This window comes from Microcaecilia unicolor, chromosome 4 (assembly GCF_901765095.1).
Source record: "Microcaecilia unicolor chromosome 4, aMicUni1.1, whole genome shotgun sequence".
Lineage (NCBI taxonomy): Eukaryota > Metazoa > Chordata > Amphibia > Gymnophiona > Siphonopidae > Microcaecilia > Microcaecilia unicolor.
In genome coordinates, this window is record NC_044034.1 from 71,211,624 (window position 1) to 71,230,161 (window position 18,538).

Genomic DNA, 18,538 nt, shown 5'->3' on the forward strand with positions numbered 1-18,538 from the left:
TTTCTTTGCCTCAAGATTTGGTGCAAGATTTGATATAGGAGTTTCGGCCGAGATAAGTTACTTGAGCACTTGTATTTAAAGAATTATAAGAACTGTGTTACATGCCATGAACTGTTCACTGTTCCTGGGAGGGTTTTGGTTTTTGAAAAGGTTCTTGATGCAATATGGCTGATCCGTTTATGTATTGTTGGGGAATCTGTGGAGTTTTTTTTTTTTTTTGGGGGGGGGGGGGTTCTGACTGGTGATGTATGTACCACAGTGTGCTCTTTATTGGACTGACAGTGTTTTGTCCTGAGGTCTTTTTATTCTCCACATTTTATTTCACATTTTTTTGCTGGATATGTTTATGCAGTAAAATCCCCTTTGTGCTTGTTAAGAGTGGTATTCCAATAAAAGGATTGTTGCTGCTTATGTGTGGGCTGATATTTTTGATGATCTGAGTTGTACAGCTCATCCCTAGCACATTGTTATCGCAAAGATTTTCCTTCTTCCCATTTGTCATCTCTGCCTTCACATTCAGCCTCACCTGTATGCTTTTGTCCTCTAATTATACTATTCTTTCCTCTCTCTCCACTCCCCTTCACTACAGATGTTCTCCCTCTTCCTTCCTCAGGGCAGTGGTGGTGGTAGCTCTGGCCTAACTTTGGGGGAGGGGAGGCAGTGGTGGTGCTCTATTGGATGGAAGCAGCAGCATTTCTCACAGACTACCACTTAGGTCCATGTGCTGGTTATATGCAGTATAGCAAATGTATTAAACTGTGCTGTGTACCCACCCCCTGATCCCCTCCTTCCACAGCCCTGGCTGTGATGTCTCTTTTTTTCATGGCATCACTTTTGTGACCAATTGGAATATGAGGTGTGGGCTAAGGGAAAATCATTGCACTGGATAGAAACTGTTGGGAATGGAAATTGACACAAATGAAAGGACTTTAAGTGACAGTTCTTCAAATTGGCACCAAGGGTCCATTATAGAATTCAAACTTAAATCAGATTTGGTGCACCTAAAGTTAGGCACCAACAGTCGTAGCTGTTTTATAAGCTACATGTATACTTCAGAGACATGCCTGTGACCCACATGTGCTCCCCCTTCCACGTGTGTTAGAACGGCGCCTAGCACTTACATGTGCAGTTGCCAATACATGATGCCATTCACACGCATAACTGCTATTCTATAACTTATAAGCCACATAGGTGCCACTTTCTAGAATTGTCCTTTTAGGGGTCCTTTTACAAATGCGCGCTAGCATTTTTAGCGTGTCCTAAAAATAACCATACGCTAGAGTCATATATTCCTATGGGCATCTCTAGTGTTTAGATCGATCATTAGTTTGTACTAAAAATGCTAATGCGCCTTTGTAAAAGACCCCCTAAGTATTCCATTATAGGTGTGTTAGGGGCTGAAGATTATTACATTTCAGTGGTATTAGTTGAGCCAGTAAAAATGTATCTGCGGGCCATGGTTTGGGGACCCTGTTATAGAGAAAGGGATGAGGTTAAAGGAGAGAGAGAGATGAGGAAAGTAAAAGAGAGGGAGAATGAGTGTGGAAAATTCAAAGCAAAGAAGAAGGAAAAAAATAGAGAAAAGAAAAAGAAATAATGAAAAATACCTATACACAAAGTGGGGAAGGTACAAAAAATTAGTAACTGAACAATTTTCAATTAAAAAAATCAGTTTTGTATATATTAAGGTCCCTGTTTACTAACCCACTTAAGGCGCACTAGCGTTTTTAGCGTGCGTTAAAAACGCTAGCATAACTTTGTAAACAGGGCCCTAAGTAATAAATTTGTATGCAAATATGTTCACTTTTGCTGCAGAATTGCCATGGAGTTTTCTTATCCTTGGGGCAAACTTTATTCATGAAAAAACTTAGAAGGCAATTAAACTTCACTAGAGGATTATGAGTGTGTTATCTGTGTGGACTAGGTTTTTCAGGATTCATACAGGGGAAAAATCTATTCATGGGGTTATTCAGGAAAGTATGTATTTTCATTTATATTCCATTTAAAATCTAAGTGGATTACAACAGAGCATACATAATAAAAATAGAGCAAAATTAAGAACAATTAAAATCCAAGTAGACAACAGACATGCAAGCACAAATAAAAGTGCTCATGATCTCAGACTAACTGCATATGTATCATGAGAAAAGTAGGGAAGCAAATCATAAATTTTGGTATAATATATTTCCACTGTGGGATTTTTAGAGGTCTCATTTGTCTTCCCCATTGAACATTCAGTTCCTGAATAAATTAGACCGTTTGTTATTAAATTTTCTTGCTTTTTTTCCCTCTAGATTTTGTGTGTAATTTTTTTAATGCTTTTTATGCTCGCGCTTTTTCTAATATGCATTCTTTTCTAATTTTTGATTCACTGTTCAGGTACCCATTTTGGGCTGTTTTTGTCCTGGTAATCTTTCCATGTATCTTTCTTTGTTAGTTATTCAGATGTGGCCTTCATGATGATATAATTGTCATTTTAAAGGTCATGGCAAACCACTTCACACTTTTTCAGTAAGGCTATATATTATTATCTTTTTCACTCCATTTTTTGCTGTGAATTTTTAGATCAATTTCTGGTGTGAAACTTTGTTGAATAATCAATTTATTTTGTCTGTGTTGGAATAGTATATTACTAACCCCTGTTAATTTTGTGAGGTGAATTTAGTGTTCTTCAAAGGTCCATACCAGTGAAACTGATGGAAACTGATACCTCTGTTTATCCACAAAATAGATATAGCATACATAGTGATAGCACACTGCCATTATGCCTCAACTCTATTCTGAAGGGACCATATCTAAGATGGAGAAAGTAATTCAGCCTCCATAGCAGTACAGCCCGTACAGGTTTTTTTTTCCACTTTTATTGTGATTGCCCACAGTAGTCAGTTCGTGCCAAATCACGATGATGTTTTTTAAAATGATCTAGACACTTTTCAATTGGGAATTGATCTAAGAAATATTTCATATAAACTAATGACTTTGTCACCACTTGCCTACCTAATTGACCTGAATTTTAACTGGTGAACTATGTGAAAATGATGATATAAAAATTGAACCAATCCCTTGGACCATCTAATCCTCCAGTTCTTGAGCAACCAGATATGCAGTTACCCTTTTCTGATGCATCTTGTAGTTCTAGAGCGTAAATGTGATGAGAATATTTTTTATATTCTCACTACACTTGAAGACAGATACACAAATTCTTGATCTACTTTCAGGCATGGCTTATATAAGCATTGTGGATTGTAGTTGTAAATCCTGTTTTAACAACTTTGCACTCAATAGACAAAGATTGGGAAGACATAAAAAAGATGCCTGAACATTCAACACTGATGAAGGATTTCCGAAGAAACACGTAAGTTACCATGGCTTTAGGTTCCAATAATTTAAAACAATAACAAAAATAAATCTCTAGTATTTCGAAATTAAGCTAGTGGTTTGTATGTAAATTAAAGCATACTTTTTAGATATTTTTAAAGTTCTGATGAAATTAATGTAAGTTTCCTTTTCTTTTATTTGCCACTTTTACACATGAGCTTAGATTTAGGGGAGAAAGTTATCAGTGTGGGCTACTGTTAAGACTTGTTAATTTACAATTAACTCCATCACTAACTAGGTCTCACTGCATAAAATGGGACCTGTGTTAAAATAGCATGAGTTAATGGTAAAATAACACATCTTAATGATATCCTACATTGATAACTATGCCACTTAGGGACCCTTTTACTACCCGGCATTAAAAGGGCCTCTTAATCTTCTAATGTTTGCATTACAGCAAAGTATAGAGTGTCCCATGAAGTGTCCAGAAAGGAAAAATTACGTTATGTTCGATTTTGAGAATTTATCATCCAAAAAGAGCCCTTCGTTCTGAAAGGCACATTTAGGCCTACCATTCCAGCAATGAGGAAAGTTCACTTTGAAGAGATTAGGAAGAGAACGTTTTTGCTTGCAGACAGGCCTTGTGGATCAGGCTCCATGTGCAGATTAGGAGCTTGAATGATATCAGCAATTTTTAGAAATTATTGAAAGTGCACTTGTTCATGGAAACTTTCTAATATAGAGTAGCATTGCCATTTGTACTGACAGGTTATATTAATTGTGTATTCAGGAAGGGTTGGCATGAAGAAATGTTTGGTTTGGTTTTTTGGGATTTTATTTGGTTTGCTTTTATTATTTGGTCTATATGTTGGTCTTGGTTTTATTTTTTACCATGTTTATGTATGTTGATTTTGAGTATGTATATATTTTTTGAATCCACCTAGTTAATTGGTGGAATGTAAATTAATAAACTTTAAACTGTGAAATAGTCTTCTAGAAGGAATGTTACTATGTGATATTGAGTGGCCTGTGTTATAGAATAGTTTTCTGTTTCAAATAGTTTTGTTCCCCCATGTTGCTCTGTTAATGGCAGAATATAGCCTCTTTTTACCAGCATAGAGGATTTGTATTCAGTCCTTCCATTCTGCTTCTTGTTTATTTGTAATTTTTTGGTCCAGCAGCAGTGTTCTCCTTTCACTTGGCCTCTTTAACACAACAGCATCCTGAGCCTTATTTGCAACTCTTCAGGGTTTTTCGTAGCATACTAGGCAATGGCAAAAAAAAAAAAAAAAAGACATGGTCCATCAAGTCTGTGCTACAGGTATACTTCTGAACACTTCACTGTCTAAGGGGTTCTTTTACTAAGGTGCAGCGAAAAGTAGCCTGCACTGGTGTAGACGTGTGCATTGGATGCATGCAGGTTCATTTTTCAGTGCACCTGCAAAAGAGGCCTCTTTTTTTTTTTTTTTTGTCCAAAAATGGATGTGTGGCAAAATGAAAATTGGCGCGCATCCATTTGGGCCTGAGAACTTACTGCCACCCATTGGCTTAGCGGTAAGGTCTCATGTGTTAACTGAGCAGTAATAGCGTGGTAATTGCTGCGTGCATTAATTACTTCAGCCGACATTCTGTCGTTACTTGGCGATTCAACAAGGTAGAGGGTCAACGAAGAACTTCTTTTGCCAGATCTTACATTAAATTTCTTCGGTGTATACTACAATTTCAGATTTACCAAGACCCCTGAGGCAGGCCTTCGGGCCGAAACAGGGCCGTGTCTGGTCGTTTTTAATATCCTCAATAAAGACTTTTCTGTTATCCTCCTTGGTTTTTTCTCACTGATTTTTCTTTTTCACATCTCACGGCATCATGAGGTTTTTTCCCCTCCTTTTTGGTTGGTTTTGTTTTCTTATCCCCTTACCAGTCAGGTTTTCAGGATAGGTGACAATGTTCTGTTGTGGATTAGGAATTGGTTATTGGACAGAAAACAGAGGGCAGGGTTAAATGGCCATTATTCTCAATGAAGGAGGGTGAATATAAATGATTTGGAAAATGAAAAATGAGTTGATTTGAATAGTTTTGTGTCATCTACAAGTTTAAAGTTAAAACACTTGTGGATTGTGATAAATTGCAGAATGACTGAGCATCCAAATAGCAGATGAAATTTAAAGTGGACATAATGCGAAATGATGCACATTGGGAAAAATAATCCAAATCATAGTTACCTGGTGCTAGGGTCCACCTTAGGAGTCAGCACCCAAGAAAATGATTTCTGTGTCATTGTAAACAATGCGTTTAAATCTTCTGCTCAATGTGCTTCAGCAGCCAAAAAAGCAATCGGGGTGCTAGATATTATTAGCAAAGGGATGAAACATAAGACCAAGAATATTATAATGCCTCTGTACCGTTCTATGGTGTGACCTTTATGGTGTGACTTCACCTTGAATGTTGCGTTCAATTCTGGTCATCGTATCTCAAAAAAGATATAGCAAAATTAGAAAAGGTTCAAATAAGAGCAACCAGAATTATAAAGGGGATGACTAAAGAGGTTAGGGCTCTTCAGCTTGGAAAACAATGCCTGAGGGGAGGATATGATTGAGGTCTACAAAATCCTGAGTGGTGTATGGTAAAAGTAAATCACTCCTTACTCTTTCAAAAAGTAGAAAGACTAGGGAGTTACATGAAAATACTTTTAAAACAAATAGGAGGAAATATTGTTTCATTCAACGAATAGTTAAGCTCTGGAACTTGTTGCCAGAGGATGTGGTAACAGCGATTAGCATATCTGGGTTTAAAAAAGGTTTGGACAAGTTCCTGGAGGAAAGGTTTATAGTCTGCTATTGAAATAGACATGGGAGAAGCCACTGCTTGACCTGGGATCGATAGCATGTAATGTTGCTGCTATTTGAGTTTCTGCCAGGTACTTGTGACCTGGATTAGCCACAGTTGGAAACAGGATGCTGTGCAAGATGGACCATTGGTCTGCACCTAATATGGCTGTTCTTATGGTCCCTCCATACCCAGCATCTTTTTTTGTGTCTCCATCCCTCCCCATGGCCACTTTCTCTCCTCTCTCTCCCCTTCTTTCTTCCTGACATCACTTCCCCCCACACTCCACCAGTAGTTGGGAATCTTTGTACCTCCCTTCATGGTCCAATGTCTCTCCCCCTCTTTCCAGCCCTCGCTCTCTCTCTCTTTCTCTGCATATGCCTTCTTCCCTCTGGTCCAGGTCTCTTTCTTATACCTCTGTTTCTTCCACCCCCTCAGGTCCAGTGTCTTAATCCCTCCAGTGGTCATTTGGGACACTTTTTTGTGACTTAGGGGCTCATTTTCAAAACACTTAGACTTACAAAGTTCCATTGTAACCTATGGAAGTTTGTAAGTCTAAGTGCTTTGAAAATACCCCCCCCCCCTTTTTTTTTGCTCCAGGTCTTTCTCTTCCCCTCCCCCAAATGACCACTGGAGGGATTAAGGCTTGACCCCCTCCCACCCCCCAAAGATGTAAAAGAAACAGTACACACCAGGCACTATGACAGCTTCAGATGTTATGGCAAGTCCCATTAGAGCAGTAAGTGGGTTCCTGGAGTAGCCTAGTGGTTGATGCAGTGCACTATAGTGTAGGAGACCCAGGCCCATAACCCACTCTAACTATTACATTTGTGGTGGAAAGTGTGAGCCCTCCAAAACCAACCAAAAATCTACTGTACCGCAAAACATCCAAAGTTGGATTTGGATGTCATATGTACATCCACATGTACATCCCAGTTTACCCCAATACAGCTTGCCTCTACAAAGGCATATGACAACATCGAAGTAAAGAAAGATCAACAAAATATAGAAGAGGCTGCAGTAACATTCTGTTACTATCGTCCTGAATAGAATTAAAATCTTTCTCTACATGATGCTGAGCAAGTGGCAATAGGTAAAAAATAAACATGTACAGAAGAGCATGGAATGGCTTTGCAAACTGCCAAACCTGAATTTAAAAAATACACTAATTGAGGATTTTTGATGTTTCCTCTGTATTCCATGAATAGATCGTATATGAAGAGACTGAATTTTACTGACAATCTAATAAATCAATCCTTTAAACTATTTACTAAGAATAAATATCGGTGCTCAGAGTCTTGTAGCAGTCTCATCTGACTTAGCTCAGAGCTACAATGGCTTGCGGCCTGGCTTGGCCTTGTATATGTTGACAGTGTTCAGTCTTATGATCTCAGCAGTTCATTTTTTTGCCCATTGTAGTCTTCATATGAGAGATAGATAGTAGACCTAAAAATCTCAGTGGTTGCAGTTACTTAGAATTTCCAAGTGTGCATCTTGATATTGGAAACCTCAAGGACATTGTTGTAGTGCTATTCTACTTCAGTATAGTAAAAGGTATGCTCTAGCCAGGGTTTGGAGGCTCTTTTAAATGAGCTTCAGATTCAGGGTTCTTATTCTCAACAGGAATGAGATTAGAAGCCAATGTTCTGCTATTCAGTATGCTCTAAATCTTGGGGGGGGGGGGGGGGGGGGTCATACTGCAGTCCTGGACAGCCACAAACCAGCCAGGTTTTCAGGATATCCTTAATATTCTTGACATTTATTTGCATTCAATGCATCATAAGAACATAAGGGTAGCCATACTGGGTTAGACCAATGGTCCATCTGGCCCAGTATCCTGTTTTCCAAACTGTGGCCAAGCCAGGTCACAAGTACCTGGCAAAAACCAAAATCATGACAACACTCCATACTACAAACTCAAGGGCAAGCAGTTGCTTCACATGTCTGTCTTAATAGCAAACTATGGACTTTTCCTCCAGGAATTTGTCCAAACCTTTTTTTTTAAACCCAGATAACACTAACCGCTGTTACTACATCCTCCGGCAGAGAGTTCCAGAGCTTAACTATTCATTGAGTGAAAAAATATTTCCTCCTATTTGTTTTAAAAGTATTTCCATGTAACTTCCTCGAATGTCCCCTAGTCTTTGTACTTTTGGAACGAGTGAAAAATCGGTTTACTTCTACTTGTTCTACACCACTCAGGATTTTGTACACCTCAGACATGTCTTCCCTCATCCGTCTCTTTTCCAAGCTGAAGAGCCCTAACCTCTTTGGCCTTTCCTTATACAGAGGAATACATATCATGTAAATTCATTAAAGATTTCCTTGGCATCAAGCAGATGAAGCCATCATGTATGGGTTATGTCCATCAACCAGCAGGGGAGATAGAGAGCACTCAAACTTTCACAGTGCCCTCTTGGCCAGCTAGCTCCACTGCCTCTTCAGTATTCTCTATCTTCCCTAGCAGGGTGGCTGCAGCTTGTTTGAGCTCCAGAAAAATCTGCCGGGAGGTGGTTCCTGGCTTGCCAGTTGTTAACCGGGGTGTTGGAGGCTATAGCAGCTTCACTTTAAAGGCACATAGGTTAGCCCTTTCCCTGCCTTACCCATACCTCTGTGGATGTGGACATATTGCCTTGCTTTCCCTGTCCTTACCCACCAACAATGGATGCAGGCATATAGGTTCGCCCTTTCCCTGCCTTTCCCACTCATCTGAGCCTCCGGAGTCTTCAATACCTCTGCTTTCCTCACAGTTTAAAAAAAAAAAAAAAAGTCGCGTCGCGTTTTTAAACGCAGAGACGCTAGAACAGAGCTTTTTGACCTGATTTTCAGCAGGATCGTAGTTGTACACTAGATCCTTTGAGGTAAGAGTGTTTTCCAACTCTTCCGGGGTGGGCCCGCGATCGGGGCGATTTTGGCGCGAAACCGCCATTTTGGATTTTACCGCCGTTTTTCGGCGATGGCTGCGGACAATGTAAAGCGCTGTTCCACTTGTGGCAAGCGCAAATCAGCAGCAGGGCTCTGTAAATCGTGCTGTACTGACGTAGGAGCTGGCCCAAGCATGGCGAGCGATGTTTCTTCCCGCTCTGAGCTGGCAGCGGGCGCCATTTTGCTTACACCGCATGGCGCGGCCTCCGTGGACACGGAGAGACCTGAGCCGGGTGGGGCACCTCGAGATGAGGTTATTTCAGGAGTGGCTAGCACCGGACAGGATTTGGGTGCCCAGGGTGAGATTTTCTCCCCGGATTTTGTGCTTTTACTGCATAAAGCATACATGATGAAAAGAGCCCTTCCTCAAGGGTCGCCTGAGGCTCCTCTGATTGCCCCCCCCCCCCCCCCCCGATGGATTCTGGCTTGGGACTGCCCAGTGAGGCTTTTTTCCCGGATGCTTGGCCTAAAGATAAGCGCGGAAGGGTTAATTCCCCTTCAGATTTTGGTGCACCTTTTTCCCCCCCGTGGTCGGGGTGAGAGGATTCGGAGAACTCTGACAGACGTTCTTGGTCTGAGGAACCAGAGTCAGGTGCGGATTTACCACAGGATCTGGATGATCCCTCCGCGGTGAGGATTTTCCACCGTGATGAGCTGCCAGCGCTTATTTCAGATACCCTGCAGGCCCTCTCGATTGAAGATCCTGACAGTGGCATGGCCTCCTCGGGTAATCCCAGGATGGCTAGTACCAAGAAAGCTGCTCGGGCCTTCCCTTTGCATGACTCCATCCTAGAGCTTGTTTCGGCTCAGTGGGCTGACCCCGAGGGAGCTTTGAGAGTTTCCAGGGCTATGGGGCAGTTATACCCTCTGCGTGAGGGACATATGGCTCGTTTTCAAATGCCTACAGTGGATGCCCTAGTCACTGCGGTGACAAAGAGAACTACCCTCCCTGTTGAAGGAGGTGTTGCCCTGAAGGATGTTCAAGACCGTAGGCTGGAAACAGCATTGAAACGGTCCTTTGAAATTGCAGGTCTCACTGTTCGGGCGTCTGCATGCAGCTGTTATGCTGTTAGAGCCTGCCTAGCTTGGCTGCAACAGGCAGTGGCTCAGCCCGGAGATGGAGCGGAGCCCTTCTTCGATGTGGCTCCGCAGATGGAGGTGGCCTTGTCCTTTCTGGCTGATGCCCTTTATGACCTTGTCAGAGCTTCGGCTAAACAAATGGCAGTAGCAGTGGCGGCTGGCCGTCGTCTGTGGCTACGACACTGGGCAGCCGACATGGCCTCTAAGCAAAGGTTGGTGAAGTTGCCTTTTCAAGGACTTCTCCTATTTGGTGAGGAGTTGGAGAAAATTGTGAAAGGCCTGGGTGATCCAAAACCCCAGCGCTTGCCCGAAGATAGAGCCTTCCTCTAAGGGCCAGGCAGTCCACTCCTCGTACAGACCTCGCTTCCGTGAAGCTAGAAGGTACCGCCCGGGGCGTTCTGCTGGGTTCACTTCACGTGCCCGTGGTCAGCAGAGGAACTCCTTTCGCTCGGACAAGCGTTCCGCAGCCGGTGGCTCAAGACCAGGAGTTCAGGGGCGACCCTCTCAATGATGGTGTGCCGGCCCTCTCCTCGATGCCTGTCATCGGAGGACGGCTTTCCCTCTTTGTCGAGGAGTGGGCCAAGATTTCCTCAGATCAGTGGGTTCTGGACCTGATCAGAGATGGATACAGAATAGAATTCAACGACCCAGTAAGAGACGTGTTTGTGGAGTTCCGATGCGGTTCTGCCGTCAAACGGGTGGCAGTGGAGGAGACTTTACAAGGTCTGATTCAGTTAGGGGCAGTGACCCCGGTGCCTCCCGCCGAGCAAGGCTGCGGCCGATACTCCATCTACTTTGTGGTGCCGCGAAAAGGTGGGTCCTTTCGCCCTATTTTGGACTTAAAAGAAGTGAACAAGTCCCTGAGAGTGCGGCATTTCCACATGGAATCCCTGCGCTCCGTCATTGCGGCGGTACAGCCAGGAGAGTTTCTCACGTCTCTAGACCTGAAAGAAGCTTACTTGCACATACCGATTTGGCCCCCGCACCAGAAGTTTCTGAGGTTTGCGGTGTTGGGAAAACATTTCCAGTTCAGGGCCTTGCCTTTTGGCCTCGCCACAGCTCCCCGAACCTTTTCGAAGGTAATGGTGGTAGTAGCTGCTTTTCTCAGGCGAGAAGGTATCAGGGTTCACCCGTACTCTGCAACAGAGAGCTTACAAGCTACAGCAAGAGTGGTCTCAGTACTGCAATCTCTAGGCTGGGTCGTCAATATGGCCAAAAGTCACCTGTCCCCTTCACAATCTCTAGAGTTTTGGGGGGCCAGGTTCGACACAGTCTCGGGCTATGTGTTCCTACCCGAGCTAAGGCGGTGCAAGCTTCAGAATCAGGTCCGTCTGCTCCTGAGGATGCCCCGCCCGCGAGCTTGGGACATTGTCCAGCTGCTGGGATCGATGACAGCCACGATGGAAGTGGTACCCTGGGCGAGAGCGCACCTGAGACCTCTACAGTATTCCCTACTCCGGAGATGGTCTCCTATTTCTCAGGATTACCAATGCAGACTTACTTGGCTCCCTGCGGCCCGACTCAGCATGGAGTGGTGGCTCTCGGACAGCATGCTGCGGCGAGGAATGCCGCTGACGCTCCCCGTTTGGTGCCTAGTGGTAACAGATGCCAGCCTGAAGGGCTGGGGCACACACTGCAAGGGGAAGCATGCCCAGGGTCTATGGACACCCGAGGAGTCGGAGTGGTCTATCAACCGCCTAGAGTTGAAAGCGGTGTTTCAGGCGCTTCTGGCCTTTCAAGTGACCCTGGAAGGATTGGCTGTCAGAGTGATGTCGGACAACACGACAACGGTGGCCTATATAAATCGACAAGGCGGAACAAGGTGCAGAGCACTAGCCGCGCAGGCCGAACTGATTTGCCACTGGGCCGAGCTGCATCTTCAGTGTCTGTCGGCAGCTCATATTGCAGGTCAGAGCAATGTGCAGGCCGATTATCTGAGCAGGCATCAGATCGATCCAGCAGAATGGAATCTGGCAGACGAAGTATTCCTGCAGATCTGTGCCAAATGGGGCAAGCCCGTGATGGATCTAATGGCGACAAGTGCCAATACCAAAGTCCCGTGCTGCTTCAGCAGACTGAGAGATCCTCGCTTTGCGGGGTTGGATGCCTTGGCTCAACCCTGGCCTCCGGGTCTACTTTATGTGTTTCCCCCATGGCCCTTGATAGGGCGCCTGCTCTTGTGGATTCGGCTGCACCCAGGAGAAGTGGTCCTCATCGCCCCGGATTGGCCAAGGAGACCTTGGTATGCAGACCTCCGACAGATGCTCCTGGAGGCTCCTCTGCCGTTACCTCTGGTACCGAACCTGTTGACTCAGGGACCGGTAGCCATGGAGGACGCCGGCCGCTTTGGTCTTACGGCATGGCTATTGAGAGGGCGCAATTGAGGGATAAAGGTTATTCCAATAAAGTTATTTCCACTCTCCTGCAAGCCCGCAAGCGGTCCACTTCCGTGGCTTATGCCAGGATTTGGTGCCTGTTTGAGTCTTGGTGTGCTTCCAGAGCCATTGCTCCAATGCGGGTTCCTGTCTCGCCGATTCTGGACTTTTTGCAGGAAGGTGTACAAAAAGGCTTGGCCTATAATTCCCTGCGGGTGCAGGTGGCAGCGTTGGCCTCCCTTCGTGGTAAGGTGGAAGGCGTGTCTTTGGCTGCTCACTCAGATGTGGCACGGTTTCTTAGAGGGGTGCTTCGGCTCCGACCTCCAGTGCGAGCACCCTGTCCAGCTTGGAACCTGGGGCTAGTTTAGAAAACCCTGCTGGCATCTCCTTTTGAGCCGCTTCGGCGAGCATCGGAGAAAGATTTGACACTGAAGGCCGTTTTTCTGGTGGCCATTACCTCGGCAAGACGGGTGTCAGAGCTCCAGGCGCTGTCCTGTAGAGACCCATTTCTGCAATTTTCAGAGTCCGGAGTCACGGTTCGGACCGTGCTTTCCTTTATGCCTAAGGTGGTTTCAGTCTTTCACCTAAACCAGCCTATTTTCTTGCCCTCTTTTTCAGAGGAAGAGTTTCCAGAATCTTTTGGGCAGCTGCACCTTTTGAATGTGCGCAGGACTCTGCTGCAGTATCTGCGAGTTACTAACTCTTTCAGGACTTCTGATCATCTGTTTGTTTTGCTATCCGGTTCTCGCAGAGGGTCTCCAGCGTCTAAAGCCACTATTGCCCGCTGGCTCAAAGAAACTATCTTTTCAGCTTATCTGCTGGCCGGCAGGGTTCCGCCTGTAGCCTTTAAGGCACATTCTACTAGAGCGATTTCTTCCTCTTGGGCTGAAACTGGAGCACTCTCTCTTCAAGAAATATGCAGTGCAGCAACTTGGGCTTCTAAGCTCTCCTTTGCCCGACATTACAGGCTGGATGTGGCTGCCAGGAGGGATGCGCATTTTGGTGCACAAGTGCTAGCGCGTGGTGTGGCTTGTTCCCACCCTATCTAGGGATTGCTTTGTTACATCCCATACGTAATGGCTTCATCTGCTTGATGACAAGGAAGGGAAAATTAGGTTCTTACCTTGGTAATTTTCTTTCCTTTAGTCATAGCAGATGAAGCCATGAGCCCTCCCTGTATGATTGTCTGTATGCTGTGAATCTGTTTTTCAGGTTCTGTTCTAATTTCCTGAAGTTCCTTCCTTGGGAGAAAGTTGGAAAACAATCTTCAGGATTCATGTTCAGTTTAAATTTGGGAGGATGTGTTGATTCTCTCCAGGAGGCGCGTGTGTTCCCCTCCAGTTCTATAAATAGGAGGATGAGTTCATTCCCTCCAGTGTGTTCGGAGGATGTGTGATTCCCTTCAGGAGGCGCATGTGTTCCCCTCCACTTATACAATAAGGAGGATGAGTTTATTCCCTCCAGGAGGATGTGCATTCCCTCCTTTATGAGTTCATGCCCTTGTGATGGGCCATCGTTCGCTGTGAGGAAAGCTCTTGTGATTCCCATTGCGGTTTGCCATACTGCTTTGGAAGCTTCAAATACTGAAGAGGCAGTGGAGCTAGCTGGCCAAGAGGGCACTGTGAAAGTTTGAGTGCTCTCTATCTCCCTTGCTGGTTGATGGACATAACCCATACGTAATGGCTTCATCTGCTATGACTAAAGGAAAGAAAATTACCAAGGTAAGAACCTAATTTTCCCATCTTGAAAACCAGGCTGGTTTGCAGCCCTCCAGAATTGGTTTGATACACCTTTTCTAAAGGTTTTAGGAAATCAGGTGTCCAGTCAGCGTATCCATGCAAACGGACAACCAGGTAGCAATGTTCATTCTAAAAAAGTAGGGCAAGTAGGGTTCATTCTTCCTGCAACTGGTAGCTGTCAAGTTGTGGGATTGGGTGGATCATCTCCATCATGCCAATATATTTAGCAGGAAAGGAGAATGTTCTGGTAGGCTGGCTGAGTTATTAAATACAACCTTACAAGTTGTCCCTGGACCAGGTTCTAGAGAAGAAAAGAGGACTAGTCCCTGCAGAAAGACAACACATACAAAGCAGCAATGATTACCAAGGAGAGAAACAAGAGACTTTGGTGTCCACCATAGTTGCAGATAATATACTCTAGTGTCCAAGGGCAAATCACAGTGACCCAACATGGCCTTGTTTCAGCAGCATCTGCCTACATAAGGGGTCTCTGTATGAGCCCAATTCCATAAAATCTTCCTTTTAGCATTGGAAGAGGTCCAGTAGCTTAGCTACTACTTCATATCAGGCATAAAATTTTTGTAAACCCCCCCCCCCCCCCCCGGGACCCTCGTACCTAAAGTGGCAGGAGTGATGCCTATGCGCACCTGCCTCCTCTGCTGTTATTTTCAAAATGTCGGGGAATATGAGCACACCGGCCGATACAGATAAGTGTTACCGAGCCGTCAGCATTAATGATATTATTGAAAGATTATTGTAGTAAAATATAGAGCGAATTAAGTTCTGTACACAGTGGCTAGGTGAGGGTGAGTCTGTGATTAAAAAAACACACACGAGCAGAGGTTCACCGCGTGGGGGAAGTGAAATCGGCCGTGGTGATTATATGAGACTCTTCCCTTATTATCATATAAGTGTTTGAAAAATTATTCCAAGGAGTGCTCTACTGCATTTAGTTTTGTTATTTTCAAAATGGCAGCATCATCCTTTGGAATGCATCCATGGGTGCACTGGGCAAGGCCAGTCTACCATATAAGGGAATTTCTCCTTATATGGTAAACTGGTCCCACCTGGTGCATCCCAGGATGACCTTCGTGGGGCAGGGTTCTGCCATTTTGAAGATATTGGCACCAGAGATAGGACCAAACGGGGTCTGAGGGACTTGAAAAAGGGGCCGGGAGATTAGGGAGGCCACTGACATCAGGGAGGTTTTTTTTTTTTTTTTAAGTCAGAGGCAGGTGGGTCAGAGTGTGGGGGGAAGGGAGGGAGCCCACTAGACCACCAGGGATTTTGGTGCTGAAGTTGGGGGTGGGTTGGCAGATTGCAGGTTCACTAGACCATCAGTATTTTGTGTTTTACCTTGAGGAGGGGTCAGGGAGAAGGCCGGGGCAGGATAGTCAGGTTGGAGGAAGAGAGGGGATAGACACTAGTTCCTTTCAACTATCCTACACTGCCCTGAATCTGGCACAAAGTTTCCCAAGTAGAAAGCACAGGTGGTAAACATTTTCCTGTATGACTGTGTCATAGCTAATAATCTCATTAACATGCTTTCTTATGTGGTCTCTGGTTAGGGTTTCCATGTGAGTTAAAACCCACACTTTAACTCTTTCTGCATTTGCTATCCCACATGAAAACTGTGTTAAACCAATAGTAACTGCGTGGGAAGTTTTCTGCATTCATTTATTTATTCATTCATTTAAGTATTTATATACCACTTAACCTAATTGGTTTACAGTTTCATTGTACAGGTATTGGGTCTGTCCCTAGTGGGGTCACAATCTAATTAGTACATTGTAGTACTGTTGTACCTGGGGCAACGGAGGGTAAAGTGACTTGCCGAGGGTCACACGGAGCTGCAGAGAGAATTGAACCTGGTTCCCCAGGATCTCAACCCACTGCTGACCATCAGTACCCTGTAGTGCATGGGCAGAGCTTGGGTGAAACTCAAATTCTCAGAGGACAAGCAAGCTGTAATATACTCACAAGTGGAGTCCGCATTGGCATGGGAACTGGCATTTTGCCATAGCAAAAAAAACAGTCGGGGAGGCAGCAGCATGAATCAGGAAGGGAAGGAAATGGAAGCTTGCAGACTCTAGAAGGCAGCTGCCTTGGAGGTGCCAGTGAGTGAGGGGGGGGAGAGAGAAAGAGAGAGAGAGATGGGGTGATGGTGAGGGGAAGAAAGATGAACAATGCTTCTTGGTGGAGGATGGGAGAAAAGGGACAGGACTGAAGCAGAGAAACAAGCTATGCTGAATGGAGGGGGAGGAGAGGGCAATGCTGGCTTTACTAGGGGATGAAAGAGAGAAGGGTAGTGTTGGGGAAGAAAGTGAGAGGGTGAAAGACACAGGGACAGTTGGATGGTGGGAGGTGAGAGAGTCAGAGGGGCAATATTGATAGGGGGTGTAAGAGACAGGAGAGATCCTAGATGGCTGGGGAGGGAGGGAGAGACAGTGAGTAGATCCTGGATGAATATGTCAGGGGGGAGGGAAAGAAAGAGGAGATCATGCATGGCTGGGGCAGGGGGTGGGGCAGAAAGAGAGTAGGGAACCTGGATGATTGGGGTGGGCTGAGATGGGGAAGGGGTGGGCTGAGATGGAGGAGGGGGAGAGAGAGACGATCCTGATGAATATGGCAGGGGCATGGAGGAGAGAGGAGATCCTGAATGGCTGGGGCAGAGAGACAGAGACAGATGGGATGCTACATAGAAAGTGGAGAAAGAGACAGGAGATTCTGGGTGGGAGAACAAGAGAGAGGAGATGCTGCAATATTGGGGAGAGGGAAGAAGGACACAGAGGATATGCTTCATAGATGAGAGGAAAGAGAGAGAGACTAGACAGGAGATGTATGGCTGGGGATGAGAAAAACAGAGAGGAAGGTGCTGTATTGATGGGGGGGAAGAGAGAGAGATGGACAAGTGTGGGAGATGCTGCATGGCTGTGGGGAGAGAGAAACGTGAAAAGGAAATGCTAAATGGCAGGGGAAGAAAGGGAAGAGTTGGTGAAAGACTGAGAAATATGAGAATTAAAATTTGAGGGCCTGGGTAAGGGAAAAAGATAGAAAACAGTAAAAAAAAAAAAAAATAAAAAAGGCTAAAGACTGGATACTCTTCCGCTCCCTACCTCTACCACCTTCCTCCCTTATCCTTTCTTAGTCCACCTCTTTATATATTACTAGCCGTTGAGCCCGTAAAAACGGGCTAGTATAGGAAGGGGGGAGGTTTGAAAGCCCCCCTCCCCCCCGCCGCCGAGTTTGCCGCTGCCGCTCCCCCTCCGAGTTCGCCCCCCTCCCCCGGAGTCATCGCCACCCACCTTCCACCCGGTCGGGCCCTCGCTCCGCTATTGAAACAGCGAGGGCACGCAGCACACAGCTCTGCTGCTGAGCTGCCGTGGCCTTCCTTCTTCTCTGCCTGTGTCCCGCCCTCGTGTGACATAACGTCGTCGAGGGCGGGACACAGGCAGAGAAGAAGGAAGGCCGACGGCAGCTCAGCAGAGCTGTGTGCTGCGTGCCCTCGCTGTTTCAATAGCGGATCGAGGGCCCGACCGGGTGGAAGGTGGGTGGCGGCGACTCCGGGTGGGGGGAGCGTTAGCAACGGCGGTGTCCCTCACAAATGCGCAGTAGAGACCCTCTCTGTTCCGCCCCCATCATTACGTATTGACGCGGGGGCGGGGCAGAGAGGATCTGTATTGCGCATTTGCGAGTGAGTACGACACTCGCCATTTATATATATTGATATTCAAATGTTTTATCCATTTTGTGCTACCTTGTAAATTTGTTTTTTATGTAAGCTGCATTGAGCCTGCTACAGGTGGGAAAGCGCGGGTTATAAATGTTACAATACAATACTAAGAATGCATGGTATCTGAATGGAGAGAGTAAAATACAAAAAGGCTGAATGGGAAATATTGGTGTCAAAGATGGATGCAGTGGAAGAGGTGAAGAAGACACGAGGAGAGAAAAAAATTAAAAATGGATTTGAGAGCCTGGAAAACGTTAAGAGAAGATAGGAAAACTGTAACTGGAAGCTGCGACCTACACAATTAGAAAAATTAAATGGCCAGACAAAGGTAGAAAAAATTTTATTTTTAATTTAGGATGAAATAATATGGTAACTGTTGGTCCACATTAACAGAAAATAGATACCTTTTTCTTGTACTAAATACATTTTTTGACTAAGTGCTAAATATATTTTTTGACTAAGCAAACTATGCTAACCTGAGGAGGAAGGCTTTGGCCTCCGAAAGCTAGTTTAAAAATCTGTTAAATTAATCCAATGAAAAG

General features: G+C 45.1%; 1 protein-coding gene across 2 annotated transcripts in view; it reads left to right on the plus strand.

The window, feature by feature from the left end:
• CDK8 (cyclin dependent kinase 8) overlaps positions 1-18,538 on the plus strand; it is a 422,329-nt gene that overhangs the window by 335,796 nt on the left and 67,995 nt on the right. For both annotated transcript variants that reach the window (XM_030200323.1, XM_030200322.1), the window contains exon 8: positions 3,286-3,355. In XM_030200323.1, the coding sequence (XP_030056183.1) occupies positions 3,286-3,355 (70 nt within the window). The remainder of the gene's footprint in view (positions 1-3,285; positions 3,356-18,538) is intronic.